A 19,697-nucleotide genomic window follows, 5' to 3' on the forward strand; every position below is an offset into this window, starting at 1 on the left:
AAGCTCAGGGATATATTCCTCCTGCTTTATAAGGCTTTGTGCTGTTTTAAACGATTTTACGACCTCACAGTCCACGAGTTGTTGATGGAGCACTTTTATGTGGTATTTTTACCCCGTCATCAGACACCTCTGCTCTGAGCTAATTTAGGTGTGTGCCGGTCATAATGAATTCATAGGAAAAACAGAGAAGGACTTTTAAGTAGCAGTGGTGTTTCTTCTCAATCCATGATATCTGAAAACCTGGATAGTGATATTTTTAGTGCTGCTGGCATGACTGTTGATCTTGTTGTTTCGCTGAGGTGACTGACAATCATCTGTTAGGCTTTTCCACCCTCATTTCCATATCAAGGCATTACAAAATCACACTGTACATTTTAGGAGTAGTAGAATGCCAAAATGGCATTGAAAGTGAGTCCCCTCGCCCCATGGTGTTCTGAAAGCTGCAGTGTACCGCTGCTACACCTCATGTTAAAACCCATCCAGTTATTTTGTCTGTGTGTAGCGTTTGTACATTGTTTTATTTTTCATGACCGTGCTTGGATTTCTCTCACCACCTAAACCTCAAAGAAAGAACCTTTGGCTGACTACATTCAGCATCTCCAGACTTCTTCTCAAATTTACTCTGAAAAATATATATATTGAAAACACTAATTTGAAAGAGATTATTTTCAAAGAGATGCTGTCCTAGTCCATTGTGGTATCTGCTTCCCTGTCTAAAAAAGTCTTTGTTTTGTTTTGTGTGTGTGTGTGTGTGTGTGTGTGTGTGTGTGTGTGCGTGCGTGCGTGCATGGATGGGTATAGATGGCCCCAGACCCAATCAGAAGGAGATCAACTCTTTAAGAGCATTTCTGCTACTGTTTGTCAAGCAGCTCATCATGAAGGTACAGCTCTGTGTCCATCTCTACAGATCAACATATTGTGTGACAATTTGTTTTGGATGAATTTTTACAAGATATAAAACATTTAAAGAAATGTATATATTTACATAATGTAATAAATGTTGAAAAATGTATTTTCTGTTTTGTTAGGATTACGGGGTAAAGGAAGATGAACTCCAGAGTATTCTGAACTATCTTCTCACCATGCATGAGGTAAACAGTGTCCCGGTTATCTCATTTCACAGGTCTTTTTGTGCCGTGTTCATTTGCAGCACAGTGAGTTCTGACACTGGCATACAGTGGCAGTACCTCTAATATCTGCCATACAATCAGCATAAGTGTTTTTACAAGAGCTGTTGGCATGTTCAATCCTAAAATGTTTTAGTCTTCACTGTTTGTTTGTTTTAGCTGTTGATCTTTGCTGTTAAGAAAAAGGAGTCAAAAGAAAAAAGGACAGAAGAAAAGTCTCACGACCAAGGCACTTCTTAAATCAAAAGGCTATTTATTAAATGGGCGTGTCCTGAATTGACAGATTTAAGAAGCCATTTATGGCTATTGAAGACATGCCCATTTAATAAAGACATTTTAATTAAGAAGTGCCTTGGTCTGGAGACTTTTGCTTTTACAGTATTACCCTCATAGGGAGCTTTGCTGGTAATTACTGAATTTGGTAAGGCCACTAGATGGCACTACAAGCAAATGACATCAGTTTCTTGTGGCCAGTGGTAGTAGACCAGACATGCATGCTGTGTCTCAGCGCCAGTGTGCTTGAACTAGAACACACATGCCACCTCTGATCTAGTTGGTGTTTTTTAAGGTGATTTTTTTCCCCATGAAAGGTTTAAAAATAGGAACTATATAGGGACTGCTGATCTTCAATCAGCAGGAAAGGACAAGAGTTTGGGTCAGTGTGATATCACTTTGCTGTTGCACATGTATTAGCCACTTCTTTGAATGCAGAGGCTTGGTTCCTTTGTTCCTATTTCTTTGGTCAATGTTTCTAAATAGGGTTATTTTAAAATATATTCATAAAATGATTTGTACACGTCATGGTATTAAGGTCTTATACAACCTTACTGCATCACTACTAATTATATGTCTTAATTGAAATTAAATGAACATGCAGTTATACTGTGGTTGTGATGCCACTCTCTGCCCATGGTGCATCGTGATGGCTGATTTTACTATAATATTGTGGTAAATGTTTTCAGGATGACAATCTGATGGATGTGCTACAGCTCCTGGTTGCTTTGATGTCAGAGCATCCTAGTTCCATGGTCCAGGCATTCGACCAACGCAATGGAATACGGTAAGCCATAGCTGTCTATCACCACCGCCACAATATCCCAAATCTCTATGCCCAATATCTAGGGCTTAATCTCTCCGTAATAACATTCCTACGGGTTGGAAGAAAGGACCTTTTTATCGTATAAATGTTCTGAGTAAGGAGAATAACCTTTGTTTTTATCTTGGACGTTCCACTCCGTAGGGAACATTTTTATTTCCCGCTAGAGCCTTGAAAAGGGCTGAAACACAGTGCTAAGATAGAGTGGAGAGCAGCAGCCAGTAAAGAGGGATTTTACTGGCAACTCTGGATACCGTACACTCACACAGGGCATTAGTATGGGCTACTGAAACGCAGGCATTCAGATTTATTTCACCTGTAGAGGCCTGCTATACACATTCCCCATCACACAGGGAAATATCCGCCCTACATAGCAGGGGGTGTCTGGTTCTGGCCTGATAAAAACTCTTAAGGCCCCAGCAAAAGTGCAGAGGTCCTTCATGGCAGCACAGAGGCCCATTCACACTGAGCCTGGTGGACCAGTGTCACACTGTGATAACTGTCTTTGTCTTTACAGACTACATGTTATTCTTTCAGTCCAACAAAAAAGTGAGATTGGGGTGGGGGTCGGCTCATGCTAAATTTATTGTGCTAATATTCAAGGGGACTGTGTGTGTGTGTGTGTGTGTGTGTGTGTGTGTGTGCATGTATGATTCTGTGTGTGTAAGATTGTGTAAGCATTTAATAAGTGTTTCGATGCTGAAAACTGGTAAAAAGTTGTATAGAGAACTTTACAATGCCTACCTACAACCTTTGCTGTGCTATGGAATAATTCAGTTTTGTGTATGTCTTTATGACTTCAGATATGAGTAGTCTGATCAGTAATCTTGGGAGAGACTTTTTTATGCGTTTTCAATAAGTATAAATTTCACAGAGATTATCAGCATTTTTTCACCATTTTTTTCTGATTGTAATGATAAGATGCAAAATTATTGATTATTTTGAATTTTCTAATTGCTAAATGATCAGCTCATGTGCTGATTGACAGTTGATAGAGATTTTATTTCAACCTGAATTCTACTAGTCTGGTTTGAAATGTTTCTTACTGTGAGTGGGTACTCATAAAATGATGATATATTTCGGTGGGAATCCTGATTACATGAATACATTTAATTAATCCTAATTACATTGATCCATGTAATTAATCCTTATTATGTTTCATTCAACTACAGACTGTAGCTAATCACACTCTGTTCATATAATCTGACTAATGCATGTTGTAACATTGTGAATTTGTATGTTCAAACATTTTTGTCACAGGGTCATTTACAAGCTCCTGGCATCAAAGACTGAAGGCATCCGAGTGCAGGCGCTGAAAGTCATGGGCTACTTTCTGAAGCATCTGCCACCAAAGTAAGTTCAAAAGGACAAGACACAAAGGCAAATAATCATGCTTGCATTTGACCTGCTCCATGTATATTTAAATGGCCTGGTCAGATCCTTTGGGTAGAACACACTCCGTGTCAGTTCCTCACGTACTACGTGCGTGTCTTCACATTATGGCATGAGAGGAAGAAGGGCCGCACCGCGTGTGTGCCATGCATAAAACGTCAAGTCTACAGTCTGAATGTTTCATGGGGCAGTGGTCCATAGGTAATGCCCTTTGTAGTGCTGGAGCTCAATGAATGGCGTAGTTTATACTGTAGGCTAGATTTTCTCCAGGCCGATTAGGTCTCATTGGAGAAGGCCATGCTAATACCAAATGAATGTGTTTGAGATGAGAGGGAAATGGCTGCAGGGAGCCACTGGTTGAAATGTTGGTAGTGCCGCTGTGTGTCTGCCCTGTCTGCTTTTGATCTCGGGGCTTTGATCAGGGCATTTGCCAGCAGCTCTGTCAGCATTAAAAATGTTCAGTTTTTCTCTGTACTGCTGGCTCTCTCCTTTCATTGGGTGCCTTGGCTGCTGTTTAGATTCATACCCGTACATGTGCAAGGCGCTGGTGGTACAGGTATCATAGTCATAATATGCTTATGCTCACACACACACACACACACACACACACACACACACACACACACACACACGTACATACAGAGACTCTCATACAATTGTACGTACATACATTTTTATATACATAAAATGTGTGTACCGTATGTTTTTACATACAGAAATAGTGTAACAGAAATGCCACAGAATGCCATTGCTCTTTCTTTGCCCTCACCAAAGAAATAGGGATCATATTGATGTATAGGGATACCTCACCGTACTTTCTCTTGCATATCTATAGAGGTAATAATGTACATGTCTTAAATGTTATATCATATTGTTAACAGCTGTGTAGGAGTGATGAAATGATTAGATTGAATAGTAATTTAAGACTTAAAAGTCTAGACGCTGGAGCATTCTTTGACCCAGAGTTTTTGGCTTTTACTTTTATTGTAGCATTTAAAATTGAACTCTGATGCACATTTTTATCTTGGTGTGCTCTTTTATTGGATAAGATTGTTTTTCACAGATTTTATTTGGTTAGTTTTTATTAGACCTATCTACAGTAAGTACACTGTCAGAATTAAAATCTGCTAAACCATTTGTACTGAAAATGTGATTGCACACAGTATGTGTACTGCATCTGTGACCCTGCTATTGCAGTTCACACACAATCTGTGTGAGCTCAGGCTTTCTATTGCAATAATGTTTACACATAGTCCACAGCCGACTGTATTTATCACATTGATATGTAGGGACGTAATGGAGGGCAGTGACTCTGTACGCTTTCAGGTGAGTGCAGTGGAATAAGATGTCCAGCATAATATCACAGGAAACTGATGATTGATCACTTCCTTTATTGCACTACAAAGGTACAGAGTGAGCAGACATTTTGATGGCACACATGTAACTCTTTGGAGACAGCCTCATAAACTAAATATTTAATACAGTGATGCTTCCTTCATAGCATCATTAAATGGACCCTAGAGTTCCTGTCTGTCTAACTGTTAAATGTCATCTTCTATGGGAATTTCCAGGAATATCCCACAAGGGGATGTATAGCCTTAGTGATATTACAAACAAAAAGAACAAATTGGTAAAAGCAAGGATGTTGCTTTTTTTTGTCTTTTTCTACTTTCAATTGTAAATAGTTTTTGTCGATCAAAAACATGATATTGTATAGACAGAGTCGAAAATGCATAAATTTGTTTTTTTTAGCTTCTGTTTATTGATATCTCAAGTTAACAGACAAACTGTGAGGTCTGAATGTATACTTTTACAAATGTCTACATACTGTATACATACGTATATACATGTTATAAAGCATATTGAAATTGCACACATACACCCACTTAACAAAATCACACATACACACACACACACACACACAGCACAACACAAAACAGTAAACAACATTAATATCAACAATAAGCCGCTTCATATCATAATCAATTAAAAAATACAAGAGTATAGTCTAATAAAGGTAACAAGTGTTAAGAGGAACATTAACTTGGCTCCATGAAGGGTTGCCAAGTCTTTTTTCAGAGTCAGAAATGCTTTTTGAAATCACTTTTTAAGAATATTGTTCTTTTTTTGTTGTTGTACTGTTTTAAATATTTCACCCAAATTATTTGTTTTTCTCAGTTGCTAAAACACTAAAACCCATTGGCTGAAGAAAGTTCTCAGTTGCTTGAACTCATTAAGCTAATTGTTCAGTCTGTTGTCAATACCTTAAACCATTTCACATGGTAAAATACAATTTGCAGATCTCACTTACAATTTTTAGCAAAACTTTGAACACATTCTCATGCTCAAAACACATTCTGCACTCTAATGCACATACATCCATACTGGTAAACAGGCAAAAATGAAATAGAACATACACATGTCATTGATTATACACAACCACCAAATTGATTTAACTTGTTTCAAATGATGTGACGGAACCAATATAAGCTAGTTCAGAGAGCAAACAGGTTGTTGAAGGTGGGAATGAGAATGGATAGAAGAAACTATGTGAGAGGACGAGGACGAGTGCATATGCGAGGTGGGGGACGAGGGCATATGCGAGGTGGGGGACGAGGACGAGTGCATATGCGAGGTGGGGGACCAGGAGGAATGGGGAGGATGGCCAGTTAAAGGATTTCTATTGGACACTGTAGTACAGTGCATTGTAGGCTGTATACTGTACAATTCCTTTTGACTGGTTGCAAGTTCATATCAACAAAGAACAAGAATCAAAGGACAAGTTTGTGAGATGCAGGGTACTGTAAAAATGGGTACAAGGAGGAGGAAGAACAAAAAAATGCAAAGAGCAAAGCCAAAGTAGTAATTTCTACTTTGTTTTCGTTCATCAAAAGACAATGACGGAAAAATATGAATTTTGTTTTGAGATTAAAAATGTATTTCTCCCTGAGAACTATATGTTTTGAACAATGTGTTTTCTATTTTCTGGTGTAAATCTGTTTTGAGGTGAAAGTTTCATTTTGAGCACAGGTAAAACTGTTTTGAGGCGAAAGTTTGATTTTGCAAGAGGAATCCGAGGTTTTGTCAATTGTGCTTGAAGCTGAGGTTTTGTGTTTAATGTTTTAAGAAAACAGAGCAAAGTTTCAGAAATTTTGTTTTAGCAATTGAGAAAAACTAAGACAAAATCATGCCTACAACTAAAACACAAATGCAGAAAATGCGATCAGTCCCATATGGACATTTTTTAAGAATGGGAACATTCGATTCTTAAGTGCGCTTGAGTTGTTCTGTGTGGTGCTGACCTGACCTGACCTGACCGTGTTGCTGACCTGCTGCTGTGTTTCAGGAGGAAGTCGGAGGTGATGCTCGGCCATGGACTCTTCTCCCTCCTCACCGAGCGGCTCATGCTCCACTCCAACCAGTTTTCCATAACGACCTACAATGTGCTCTTTGAGGTCAGACTCATCCACTCTGTTTCGAATTTCTTTTTATGTTAAGATGGATTCTAAAATCAACTAAATGTGACTATATTTCCATTGAAATCATTGGAAATGTGTGCATCTACTGTATGTACTGTTTTTTATGCATTTCATATCATCATGTGGTTTGCTTTCTCCTGCTATTTTTTGCAGTGTTATTCATGACTACTAACTGTGGTGTGTCATTTAATTGATTCTGTTGTGACTTGGTCCCCTGCCTAACGTTAGCTGCTTTCTCATGTGGCTTTTCCACCCTGGGATTTACTGCATTTTTTGCTTACTTTTTATGACCTAACCACTAATCTACAATCTGCTGATTGCATTAAATTATGAGAGCCCTGTGAGTTAATGTGCCTATTCTATAAGATCGCAAACACACAAATCAAACCTGCCTCCATCCAGCGCGGGATTAACTCCTGGATGGAGTAATGAAAGGTCACATTTGCCCGCTGCTCCGACACACATTTGGATCCTTTGTGTTTGCTAATCATCCTGTTGCCATGAGCTTCCCCTCGGCTGTGATTTGTGAAGTGTGGGCTGCTCTCTCATGCGAGGGCCTTCATCCGCATCTTTTTTAGATCCTCCACTCCACGTTGGCTCTGGTCTGCCCATACCCGCCCATCTGAGGCCTGCGGGACTTGCCCGCGCCATGCTGGAAAAAGGCAGCCGTGGCGAGACACAGGGATAGTCCTAAATCAGAGCCTGTCCCTCTTGTATTGTTTCAGATTTTGACTGAGCAGATCTGTACCCAAGTGATCCACAAACAGCATCCAGACCCTGACTCCTCTGTGAAGATCCAGAATCCTCGTGAGTGATGTTTCCTTCCACCACCACAGTTGGAGATAAGACCAGATTTAGAGTTTGTAGCCTCAAGAGTGGTGAAGTGGAGAATGCAAGCTCCGTAATGACTTCCACTGGGCAATGAATTGCTACTTCACAAATGTCCTCAGTGACCCAAACTCCAGTCATCTCAGTTAAGGCTTAGTCCCCATGAGCGATGAACTATGGATTTCAACCCAGATTTGCGTATGGGATTTAATGCAGTGGTACTAACTCTAATGGTACTAACAATATGTTTGGCCGCTGGGTTATAATGTTTTTAACAAGGTTATAACCAGCGGCTACAAACAAGACAAACAAGGTTTGTAACAAGGTTGCATTAATAATGTTAATATGCTCATAGTGGCCCAGCTATTTTGTTATTGTTAGTACCATTAGAATAGAAATGGAAAGCAACAAAAATGTTCAGATTGAAGCAACAAAAGTGCAGTAAAATACAGACTGTAAAGCTTAACTATATTAGAAACAAATGGTACAAAACCTTTAGTATATCATCCATTAAAAAAAAAAAAACTGTTTAATATTTTAAGTCCAGTTCCAGAAGTTAGTTAGAGATATGTCATTGTAATGAGTATAGTTCTAACTCTGATTCCAACCGTCTGTCTTCTGCAGTTTGTTTATTTGAATGGTGGAGGCTGTGTTACGTGCAGAGTGCCTTTCCCTCTTAGACCATGGGCATTTTCCCCTGCTTTTCTTTTTGTTCTCCAGCATTGCAATAAAAGATTTGCTTTTCCTTCTGTGTAACACATAAGACACAGGCATATGTCTCCTAAAACAGCCTCATCTGAAGCTGAGTCTTTTAAGTAGAGATAATGGGCACCTACAGTCAGGCACTGGTTTAGACCCTGGGCCAAGGTTATGTTTTCATACTCCAGTCTCATTACTCACTGCACTTTAATTTCTGCACATTAGACAACATAAGACGCTCAAAGAGCAGCTGGGCCTTTGATCAGTCACTCTGATTTTTTTTAAGACATCCCTGTACTGTGAGATAATTTAAAAAACCTTTATGTGCTTTGTTTTTTTTTGTTAAGTCAGTTTTCAAAAGGAGACTTCTGTTGAAGGGGAAAAAATTGTATTAAGAATGCAAGTAATGAGGTAACAGGACGTCTATCTTATGACGACATATTGAATGCACTTGGCAGTTGTAATTTCTTTAGTGTCCTCCTCTGAAGCAGTGCACTTTTTATAGGTCCACAACAAAAGACTCCTGGCCCATATAGTCTGTGCAAATGAACGCAGACCCGATGCATTCTTTTCCCCTCCTTTTTTACCGTGCTGTTACTTGATTTAATCTATCCTGAAGCCTCAAAATGGGCCTGATTACAGTCTTTAGCAACGTCAGCCTGAATCAGACCAACCGAAGAACTATGGTTCCTCTTAAAGCTTAACTCCAAGCTCAAACCTGGACCAAATGGTCAGTGCAAATGCAGAGCAGAGGGGGTGCATGCAGAGGTAATTTTCTCCTGGGTAGGGTTCACCGACTCATAATTTGAGTGACTAAGGCATAGAAACAACACAAACGTTGACGGCGGAGAGACAAGGGTAATAGGGAGGGGATTGGTTACCGACGACGACGGCATTCCCAGTTCTCAGGGACGAATGAAACCCAAACCTCTCCACTCAGGCAAATAGACACTGACGTTGTCTAGATAATTCATCTAAACAGCCAGTCGCTTTAGGTTAACTAAACGCACTGTTCCAGGAAAGCTTTGGCTACAGAGGTGAAACAGCCCTCCGGCTTTTACAATGCAGATGACTGTCTCATGGTCTTTTTCTGAAGAATTGCACATGCACTATTGTTTCCACTAGGCTAGGCTGCAGGTGTTTTTATTTTCCCTAAAGGAGAGGGCTAGCACCGTGCAATCAATCACACATGGAAGGAGGAAATCAGAAATCAGTTTGTGTAATAATCTAGCTCTGCATGTCCAGAGAAGACGGCCAATTTTTGTTTTTATGCAATAATTTTATACATTTCCTTTTATACGATTTTATACAAGTGTACGACAGGACTATCACAGCACAGTTGAATACCTTTTTATTTTATAACTATTTATAACTTTTAAATTATTAAAATATCAGTTTGCAGATATGATCCCTCTGTGAAGATAAGCAAGTGGATCCGATGTTGAATAAATCTAATCTGTCTAATCACTATTCTCAGTGAAAGCGCAGTGTATGGATTGTAGGATTGCTACCAGTGAAACAAATATTTGGAGTTTAATGGATTACCTCTCAGCCCCACCTAGAATGTATACATTAGTTTATATAATATTAATATTATATACAATGAAATGTAATAATATATACAATGTCACCAGCAAATGACCCAATTTCCATGATGGAGCAGAAGTGTGATTGATACATTGTTGTAATAATTGAGCCGGTGTTCTTTTATAACTGGTACGAGTGGAATTGCTGTCCACTGTTTTATTGAGAGTTGGTGACTTTTTGACAGACAGTTGGTGTGTTAATGTGTTGTTGTCATGTGACAGAGATCTTGAAGGTGATTGCGGCTCTGCTGAAGAACTCCCCTCCTGGTCCAGAGGGCATGGAGGTGCGCCGCATCTTCCTGTCCGACATGATCAAACTGTTCAACAACAGCAGAGAGAACAGGAGGTAAATACAGAGCACACATCTGGATTCAGAAATGTGTTGAGTTGATGGGAAACTTTTACACGGTTGTGTACATCACGTTTATTATCTTTTCTCACACTAGTACTTTTTCATAGTTGAATTATCACTAAGGCTAACCAGTTCAGCATGGTTCTATGCTATGCCACCCATGAAACTACACATTCCTGTATTTCCAGCAACACCATATTTTGTGTAAGATGCCCATAGTTGTTCTCCCTACTTGTGAGACTACTGGTCTTTATTTGATGCTATATGTGTGTGTGTGTGTGTGTGTGTGTGTTTATAAGTGTTAATCTGTCTCTCGTGCCTCCATTAGAAGCCTGCTGCAGTGCTCCGTGTGGCAAGACTGGATGTTGTCGCTCTGCTACATTAACCCAAAGAACAGTGAGGAGCAGAAAATCACTGAGATGGTGTACGCCATTTTCCGGATCCTTCTCTATCACGCCATTAAGTACGAATGGGGAGGTTGGAGGGTGTGGGTGGATACACTTTCCATCACTCATTCAAAGGTTAGTGCACTCTATTTACAAACATGTGTAAAAGCACAAGAGCATTGTGTGTACACACACACACACACACACACACACACACACACACACACACACACACACACACACACACACACACACTCAAAAACAGATCCAGCCGTTATTCTGCTGGTTTTGATTCAAATGCAAAATTATGATGGATCTGTATTTAGGGAAAAACATACAATACAATCAACATCATATTCTATCTCATGACCTAACTGAAATAATGTCGTATGTTGCATAGACATTTTAAACTAAAGTTCCTATAAACTGAACGAATTGGTAAAAATCTACTCTGTATTTAGTTTTCTTCATTTTCTTAAGACCTTACTGTAACCTCTGAAACTATGAATGGGATCATCTCTTATCACCCGCGGAATTCTTTCTAGAATCTCAAAGCAGATCAGTGAGGGTACAAAGCAGATCAGTGAGAGTACATCTGAAGCTGATTATGATGTATCGTATAAATCCACAATGTACTGATTAGACCTCTGGGTTTCCTGCTATCGCCAAAAGCCTCCCAGTCATTTATTTATGTACAGAATTGCCTCTGTAGCGATCCAGAGATGAAAAAAAAACTCCCAGCACTTCTCGTCTCTGAAGCCTGTTCCTGAATGCTGTGTTGATATTGTGTTACGCACCCGCTTCCAAGAGGGTGAAGTAATTTTCTGGGTGTCAGATTGTGGTCGGAGGTGGGCACCCAAAATCTGGCAGATGGCAGTCAACTTCAGAGCTACAAGCAGATCAGAGTCTCTGCGGGTCCATACTAGTTTGGTCCAGTAGGGGGCAACGCTGTGCTATGCCAAGGTTCTATGAGAGCCAGTGCTGCTTCCTTATGTACTCTTTCTCCCTCCAGACCAAACTGACTGACTACTCTAAGGATAATAATTATGGAAGTGCGCTCAGATCAGAAACCCATTAGAGATGAAGTCCAACCAGGGACACAATAAACAGCACACGTACAGCAATCATAGCAACGGTCTAGACAATACTCATTAAGGAACAATGAATGCCAACAAATATCTCCAAAAGTATCGATTTTCTTCTGCAATATAGTGCCAAGCTAATACACAACACAACGTGAAGCCCTAACAAGGCAAAAAAACATTTTATTGTAAATATTAGAATAGCAACAAATGAGAGAGTTCAAATTTTATTTCTGAATATGTATTTGATAATCTACTCTCTGGTAGATAATAAATTAATATCTATGTTGTTGTATTTTATTTTGAATGAAAGCTCTGAAAATATAGCCATGTTGAAGTGTTGTAAAACATCGCAGCATGCACTGGTTGCATGAATTTCTCTCCAGTGTGTTCCACGCTGCAGAGTGTGATGCTATATTCTTGAGTGTGTTCCACGCTGCAGAGTGTGATGCTATGTTCTTGAGTGTGTTCCACGCTGCAGAGTGTGATGCTATGTTCTTGAGTGTGTTCCACTGCAGAGTGTTGCTATGTTCTCTTCGTTCTTTGTTCTGCTCCTTATGAAAACTGATGTTTAATTGCCATGGCAGTGAAAATAAAAAGCAATACCGAAATAAATAGGCCTTTTTTAGTACTCTAAAAAACTAGTTTAATAGATCCAAGATTTTGGTGCATAGTAATTTTCTTAATTTTTGCATGGAAACGGAAATGAATAATGGTGCTAAATTGATTGTTGTGTTGAGTTCTGTTCCTGTCTAATTTGTATTTCTCTGGTGTGTTATTCCACATTTCCCTACTTTGCAGCAGGCTCTCAGTCAGGAGAATATTTCTGGATGCCTTTATGAGGACCTAATATTAGTTATGCATCATTTAGCAGCTTCTGTACAGACACACTTTGATGCATTCTCGGCGTCCAACCCCCAAACTTGCAATCGTGGCAATCGCACAGAAATTGATCATTACTTTGTGAATGGAAAGACTTATAATTGCCTTTTCCCCTGTAATTGCACAAGATTAATGCCACGCGGTGCTTTGGTCTGTGTACAAAGGCCCCGTGCTAATCTAAAGGCACTGCTTTCTGAGGCAAGAGGGACCTGTGTGGTGAATTCGATAGGTGACCTGGTGCTAAACCAGCTAGGATCCACGCATCCGCCAAAAAAAAAAAAGAGCTAAAGAAACTCAATTGCAATTTTATTGTCCCGTTTGATAGATTTCCTGCCAAGTGTGGAGCAGCAGTGCGGTTTGTCACTGTAGACTGTCCCTCCCACTGCTGTGGGGCTGTGTGTGTGTGTGTGTGTGTGTGTGTGTGTGTGTGTGTGCGTGTGTGTGTGTGTGTGTGCACTGTGTGTGTGTGTGTGTGTGTGTGTGTGTGCGTGTGCACTGTGTGTGCGTGTGCACTGTGTGTGTGTGTGTGTACTGTGTGTGTGTGGACTGTGCGTGTGTGTACTGTGCGTGTGTCTGTATTCGTGAAACAGTGTAAATGTGAGGTTGTCTTTCAGGTGAGCTTTTGCACCATGTGTGTGTGTGTGTGTATGTGTGTATCACATTAGCATATAGCACAGTACACACATGCACTCTCATTTGGTCTCTCCAGGGCTGTCCTCACACACTCGTTTGAACACATTTCCAATTCAGCTCCACCACGTCTCTACAATCACTAGAACAGATCCCCATCAATTTAAGCAGCCCTGTGGGAGAACTCTGATAAATAAACACATATATGAGAGCATATGCACAGCCTGTTATACTGCACTCCAACATGCATATCTACAATTCCCTGGAAGCGGAGGTAGAATTTCCATTTCATTGTTCTTGTTTTATGAATTTGTTTTATGTGGTTAGCAGTGATTTTATTCAAAGTTTCTTTAAAAATATTTGGAATTTATTCCAGTTTTATGACATATATGTCTAGGAAAATGTTGGCGCATGTTGATGTCTTTTATTTCATTTTGTGTATTTCCTCCAAGAGTGAAGGTTGTTTCATTTGGTTAGGCCAAAAACCTTATATAAAAGTTTTAGTTTGGGTTTGTTACACCACTTTTTGGTTCACTAGATCACCAATTGATAGTTGCCCTTTAAGCTTGTTTTTTCCAAGTGTGTGTGCTCCTAGACCGAGGTTATATTCTCTTGTCTCCATTTCTCTGTGTGTGTGTCTGTCTCTGTGTGAGTGTGTGTAATTTGGCTGTAGAGTGGACAGATGCTTCTGCAGGGGTGCCTGCTGACACAACAGCCTTTCCAAGGTGCCCTGCTCCAGTTCTGCACACCAATGAGCTCCGAGCGGCACAGCTCCCAAAAGCGGCTCATGTGCACTGCAAGGACAAAGTGCCCTTCAAGCCTCCTCAGTCAGCAGTCTCAGGGCACATCTAAAACTAGTTGTTAGTGTCTTGCCTACATTATGGGGCTCAGATAGGAAGTGGTATGTGCTAGTAGTAGTGTGTGCGAGGGCGTGAGGGCAAGCCATTGAAAATAAAGGGTTTCAGTGTGCAGCGGTGCTGTTGTTGTATCCTATGTGTAAAGTGCTTTATACTGATTGTATATATTATTGGAACAGAAGAAGCTGGTATTGCCAAATTCATTCAATTGAGTGTTTTCCCTGAAGTTTAGTAGATGAGGATCTTACTGACTTTAGAACGGCCTCAGCGCATTTATTTCAGAACATTACAGAAAACTGCTACTGTACTTGCTTACCATTGAGCTCACCAGGTGTGTTTGTTTGAATAACACCAAAGAACTATGCAGAACAATGAGTGCAATTATGTATGATGAGTCTCATCTGTCATCATTGTCTCATGCGATTCAATCACTCATTCAGCTGCAGCATTTCTCTTCAGACCCACAGCTGGTGTGACTCTCACTCTTTGTCTGCAGTATGGATCCTGAGGGATACTATTGAAAGAGCTCTTGAGATAGAGATCCCATTCGCTGGACAGTCTTCATTGACTTGTCCTGAGTAGAGTGGAGACGCATCGACAGCTTTACAAGATGGGAGGACCATAACATCTTGACTATTGACTATACCTAAAGATAATCACTATATATAACTGGCATTTAACGACATTGGGATAATGCCATACTGCACAGTCATTTCCAGTAAACAGTCTCTTACCACATAGAGAGCTGTTCCTGCCCACAGTTCTTCCAAGATGAGTGTTGAATTACTTTGAGTGTTTCATACTTTTTCAGTTTTCACAGTGCTTTTTCATACACTGTGTTTACATGCATAGATGTAATGAAGTAATAATTTTTGCAATATATTTTCTTGACCCAGAAACCTCTTGCTATATACATTCCCCATTAGCTATAATGTTTAAGGGGGTTTACAGGATCTTGAGGCGCTAGTGTTTCAAGAGCTCAGGCGGTTTCACCATTGGAACGGTCTCCGTCAGTCCCTACTGCCACGTGGTCCCAATCCACACTCCTCTCTGGAACCACAGGCACAGTGATTGCCATCGTCTATTCTGTGAATCTGCTCTTGCATGGTACTGTATATGGGCCATGGGTTTTGAAAAAGAGAAAGCAAGAGAGAGATTGTGTCTGCAGACGACATTGATTTCAGCAAAGGGAATTGCATTTAGCTAATCCAATTAGGGCCAGCCTCGACTCCCCCATTTCCCCTTTGTTTTGCGGTCGCCTGGTATCTATTGATCTAAATGGGACTCTCAGGCCCTACTGTATATGCCTCTTCCCAGACCAGTAATTCACCACCCAGGTCTCACCACACAGGCTCTCTGTCTAGACATGTCTTCTGATCTGAAATCAGCCATCATAATGCAGAAGCAGTTCTCAATAGCACTCTGTAGAGTGGCTCTCTGAGTCTCATAAGCTTTGGGAACAGATCGTTTTAAGGTCTGGATGCTGATAGTGCTGCAATGTTTGAAGACTGAAAACATTTGAACAGAAGCACAAATGCAGTGTCTATATAGGGTATGTGTGCACTTGCACAGTGAACACAGCGCAAGTGAGGAGCTTTTACCCTTAATCAAAATGTGACGTTAAGTGCTTCATATCTTGTGGGAGAGTGTTTTCGTAGTAGACCTACTGAGGTTGATTTGCATCTGAATGTATGATTTGGCCCCAGCACATCCCATTAATATCATGATAGCTGTCACATTACAGAGCGCTCCCTTGTTTTCTTACAAGCACGTGGAATGAGGTTTTTCCACAGAATTGTGGGCTGGAGTTCAATTAGATTAGCCCAGAGAGGGGCCTTGAGAGCCCACCCAGAACGGCATGCTGCATGACTCGCATGCAAAAACCACAGTACTACAGTAACTTCTCTCGCATGGGAACTCAATCTGCCCTCCCTTCTCTCAGCCTTCATACTGTACATCCATCAGTCTCCGTAATCTGTGTGAAATGCGATGCACGTGACGTCATACTGCCACACTCATGCAAATGCTCTGACAGCACTGGCACAGGTTGTGAGGTGCACTTAGTTCTACTTAGCTCTTCTAATTGGCAAAATGTTGCATGTCAAATTAAAGGGAAATGGATGTAAATGCACCTCTCTGTGATGGTGAAAGACTAGAGAATGAGTCAAAGAAAAGGGAGGTAACAGGGGAGGGAGGCACAGAGGAAACTATTGGAGCAATCAGAAGCTCAGAGCTTGGAGACAATGGCTATGGATTACCAATCAAACCAGCAGGAAGATTAATGACCACCCTTGTTGCAGGCTAATTTAGAACAATAACGGCTAATTAATTACAAATAATCAGGTTCTCTCACCCTAAATGCAAATGGCCTGAAGTAAAGTAGTGTTGTGTGGTAGTATATTTCTTGTGTGTGTCTGTGTGTGTGTGTGTGCCTGTGTGTGCCTGTGCGTGCGCACACACGCACACACTGTTTATTTGACTTTCTGTTCAAAGAGCCTGTGTGGTGCAGGCCCTTTAATGAGGACAATGGAAATCGTCTTTTGCAGGATGTGCAAATGCCAAGATGCTAATCGCTGTCTGAGAGCACCAGGGCTCTTCCTCAAGCTGTCATTGCGCTCGCTTCTTCAGCACACACTTCAGCCATATCTGATTAGATCTGTGTCACACTCCCGTGCTAATTACTCTATTTAAAGCATGCATACAAACTGCTTTGTTAGAAAGGTTACATATATACATTGTTAAGTTATGAAAACTTATCTTAACGTAGCCAAACTAGATAGTAATGGTTGAGTTTCCGCTAATTTATAATCCTGTTCTCATCCAAGACTCTGTATATATTTTTTCAGGTGACCTTTGAGCAACACAAGGAGAACCTGTCTCGAATGTTCAGGGAGTACCAGCGACTTGGCCCTGAGGGTGGTTCTGGGGCCCAAATCCGGACAGTATCTGGGGCCAGTCGAGATTCAGAGCTTCTGAGCCATGCCAATGGAGAGGTTACGGAATCCCCACTGAATGAGGAGATGGCTCCGTCCACAATGATTGAGCTGCGTGTGGATGAACAGCCCTCTTCTCTCCCCACTCATGCTAAGGATGAGGGAAGAGATGAAGAAAAGGTTAAGAACAAGGGAAGAGAAGAAGGAAGAGATGAGGAGAGAAGCCATACCTCTGTTGCGGTGTCAAACATCTTACTCCGTGCTGAAGAAGAGGAGAAGCAAGAGGATGAGCGTAGAGCTCAACAGCAAGACAACCAAGCTAGTGGAGCACAGGAAGCTCAACAGCAAGACAACCATGCTAGTGGAGCACAGGAAGAAAGTCAACATGACGCGGAGGCACCACATGGCCATGAACATAACATGAAAACTTCTGACAATCATGTAACTGCTGCTAAGGAGTGCAGAGATGGTGAGACTGAACCAAAAGAGAAGCCTGCTGTCCCAGCAGAAGGAGCTGAAAGTGGAGATGTAGAGAAATCTGAAGAGGCTGGAATGGAAAGTAGTGCTGAAGTGTGTGAGGGCAAAACAGAAGATGCAAAGGTAGAAGGAACAAATGATGTGAAACAGACTGCAGGAGAAGGTGATGCTCAGAAGGAGCCCGAGGTAACTGAAGTGAAGAGGGACCAGAATGAAGATCCTGACTCGAGAGAGATGATTAAGGAGTCGGCAGCGGTTCTGTCAAGGGAAGACTCTGTAGAGCAGGGGAACTCTGAAGTTTCCAACTACAATGAGACTAGTACAGCCGGTGCATCCATCTTCAGTGAAGACCTGGTAGATGTCTCCTCTGTCAGTGATGCGGTCAAAGCCAGTGATGACCGTATGGAAGAGTCCTCTTTTGTGTCCGCCAGTGCTACCGCAGGGGATGATGATGGGGAGGGGGATGATGAGGACGAGGCTGCAGTTCAGAATAAAACAGCAAAGTCTGACACCGGAGAACCAGATGTACAGGCAGAGAGTGCTCCTATTAATGAAAAAGAAGCAATAAAAGAAAGCAGTGAGAGATGTGCAGACCAGGGAGAAGTGGAGAAAGAACTGGTGGACAGTAAGGAAGCTCAGCCTTCCACTGTGACTACTGAGGAGCCAGTGGCATCAGAGGAACCCACTGCAGAACCAGTGACATCAGAAGAACCCACTGCAGAACCAGTGACATCAGAGGAACCCACTGCAGAACCAGTGACATCAGAAGATCCCACTGCAGAACAAGCAACATTAGAGGGAGCCACTGCAGAACCAGCAATATCAGAAGGAGAGAAAGGACAGACATCTACAGCAAAGACTGAGGAGGGAGAGGGTGGTGATTCACAGAAGCCAGCTGCAGAGCCTGGGAAGGAGCAAGCACAGGGCATTGCTGCAAAGACCAAAGAAATCAAAATTGCTCGTCTTGATGTGTCAAGTGTAGCTACAGACACTGAAAGACTGGAACTGAAGGAGGCAACTACATCGGTATGACATGATGAACATATTCTTTGTTTTAGATGAGTTTAAGTATTACTTAGTAGTCTTAGGTTGAGATCTCACAAAAATGCTAGCGCGCCTCTGTTCTAACCCTGCATGTGTCCCTGTAGGAGGTGAGTCAGGCTCAGGCCGCAGCATCTGGTCCTGCTCCAACAAATAGAGACAGTGCCTCATCTTCGGCTCGTTCCACCATGTTCCGTATCCCAGAATTCAAATGGTCCCACATGCACCAGCGACTTCTGACCGACCTCCTCTTCTCCATAGAGACAGATGTGCAGATGTGGCGGAGGTAAGGCAGGAGTATCTACCATATATCCCATAACCTGGCCACTAAACTGCTACTTTCTTTTTCTGATGTCTGTGTCAATTGGTAAATCTGTACTTATTACACAACAATTCTCACAACCTTCAGCCACTCCACCAAGACAGTGATGGACTTTGTAAACAGCAGTGAAAATGTGGTGTTTGTACACAACACGGTGCACCTGATCTCTCAGGTGCTCGACAACCTCATCATGGCCTGTGGTGGCATCCTGCCTCTGCTCTCAGCTGCCACCTCCTCCTCGGTGAGTGTCCCAGAACTGCGCTGTTCCAACAGGAAAAATAGTAAAGTCTGAGGTGTTGTTTGCGCCATCTCAACTCTTTATAACTGTTGTATTATTATTTTGTAACGACAATTAGAGGTAACTGTACAGCACTGCACTACTGTTGAAACAGCATTTTCCTTTCCTGGAGAGCTAACAAAAAAACATAGGAAACATTGATCCTATAGAACCGTGTTTCTCAAAGTGTGGTCCAGGGACCACTGGTGGTCCGCAAGCTATCCCAAGTGGTCCGCGAGCAGACGTGGTAA

General features: G+C 41.5%; 1 protein-coding gene across 7 annotated transcripts in view; it reads left to right on the forward strand.

Annotated features, from left to right (window-relative positions):
• lrba (LPS responsive beige-like anchor protein) overlaps positions 1 to 19,697 on the forward strand; it is a 197,246-nt gene that overhangs the window by 35,819 nt on the left and 141,730 nt on the right. For 6 of the 7 annotated variants that reach the window (XM_048245589.1, XM_048245607.1, XM_048245615.1 and 3 more), the window contains exons 14-24: positions 802 to 881; positions 1,029 to 1,091; positions 2,090 to 2,187; positions 3,484 to 3,576; positions 6,962 to 7,070; positions 7,820 to 7,901; positions 10,430 to 10,553; positions 10,888 to 11,080; positions 17,243 to 18,832; positions 18,955 to 19,133; positions 19,257 to 19,410. In XM_048245589.1, the coding sequence (XP_048101546.1) occupies positions 802 to 881; positions 1,029 to 1,091; positions 2,090 to 2,187; positions 3,484 to 3,576; positions 6,962 to 7,070; positions 7,820 to 7,901; positions 10,430 to 10,553; positions 10,888 to 11,080; positions 17,243 to 18,832; positions 18,955 to 19,133; positions 19,257 to 19,410 (2,765 nt within the window). The remainder of the gene's footprint in view (positions 1 to 801; positions 882 to 1,028; positions 1,092 to 2,089; positions 2,188 to 3,483; positions 3,577 to 6,961; positions 7,071 to 7,819; positions 7,902 to 10,429; positions 10,554 to 10,887; positions 11,081 to 17,242; positions 18,833 to 18,954; positions 19,134 to 19,256; positions 19,411 to 19,697) is intronic. The other variant, XM_048245632.1, reaches the window with a different exon arrangement.

Source organism: Alosa alosa, chromosome 1 (genome assembly GCF_017589495.1).
Source record: "Alosa alosa isolate M-15738 ecotype Scorff River chromosome 1, AALO_Geno_1.1, whole genome shotgun sequence".
Taxonomy (NCBI): domain Eukaryota; kingdom Metazoa; phylum Chordata; class Actinopteri; order Clupeiformes; family Clupeidae; genus Alosa; species Alosa alosa.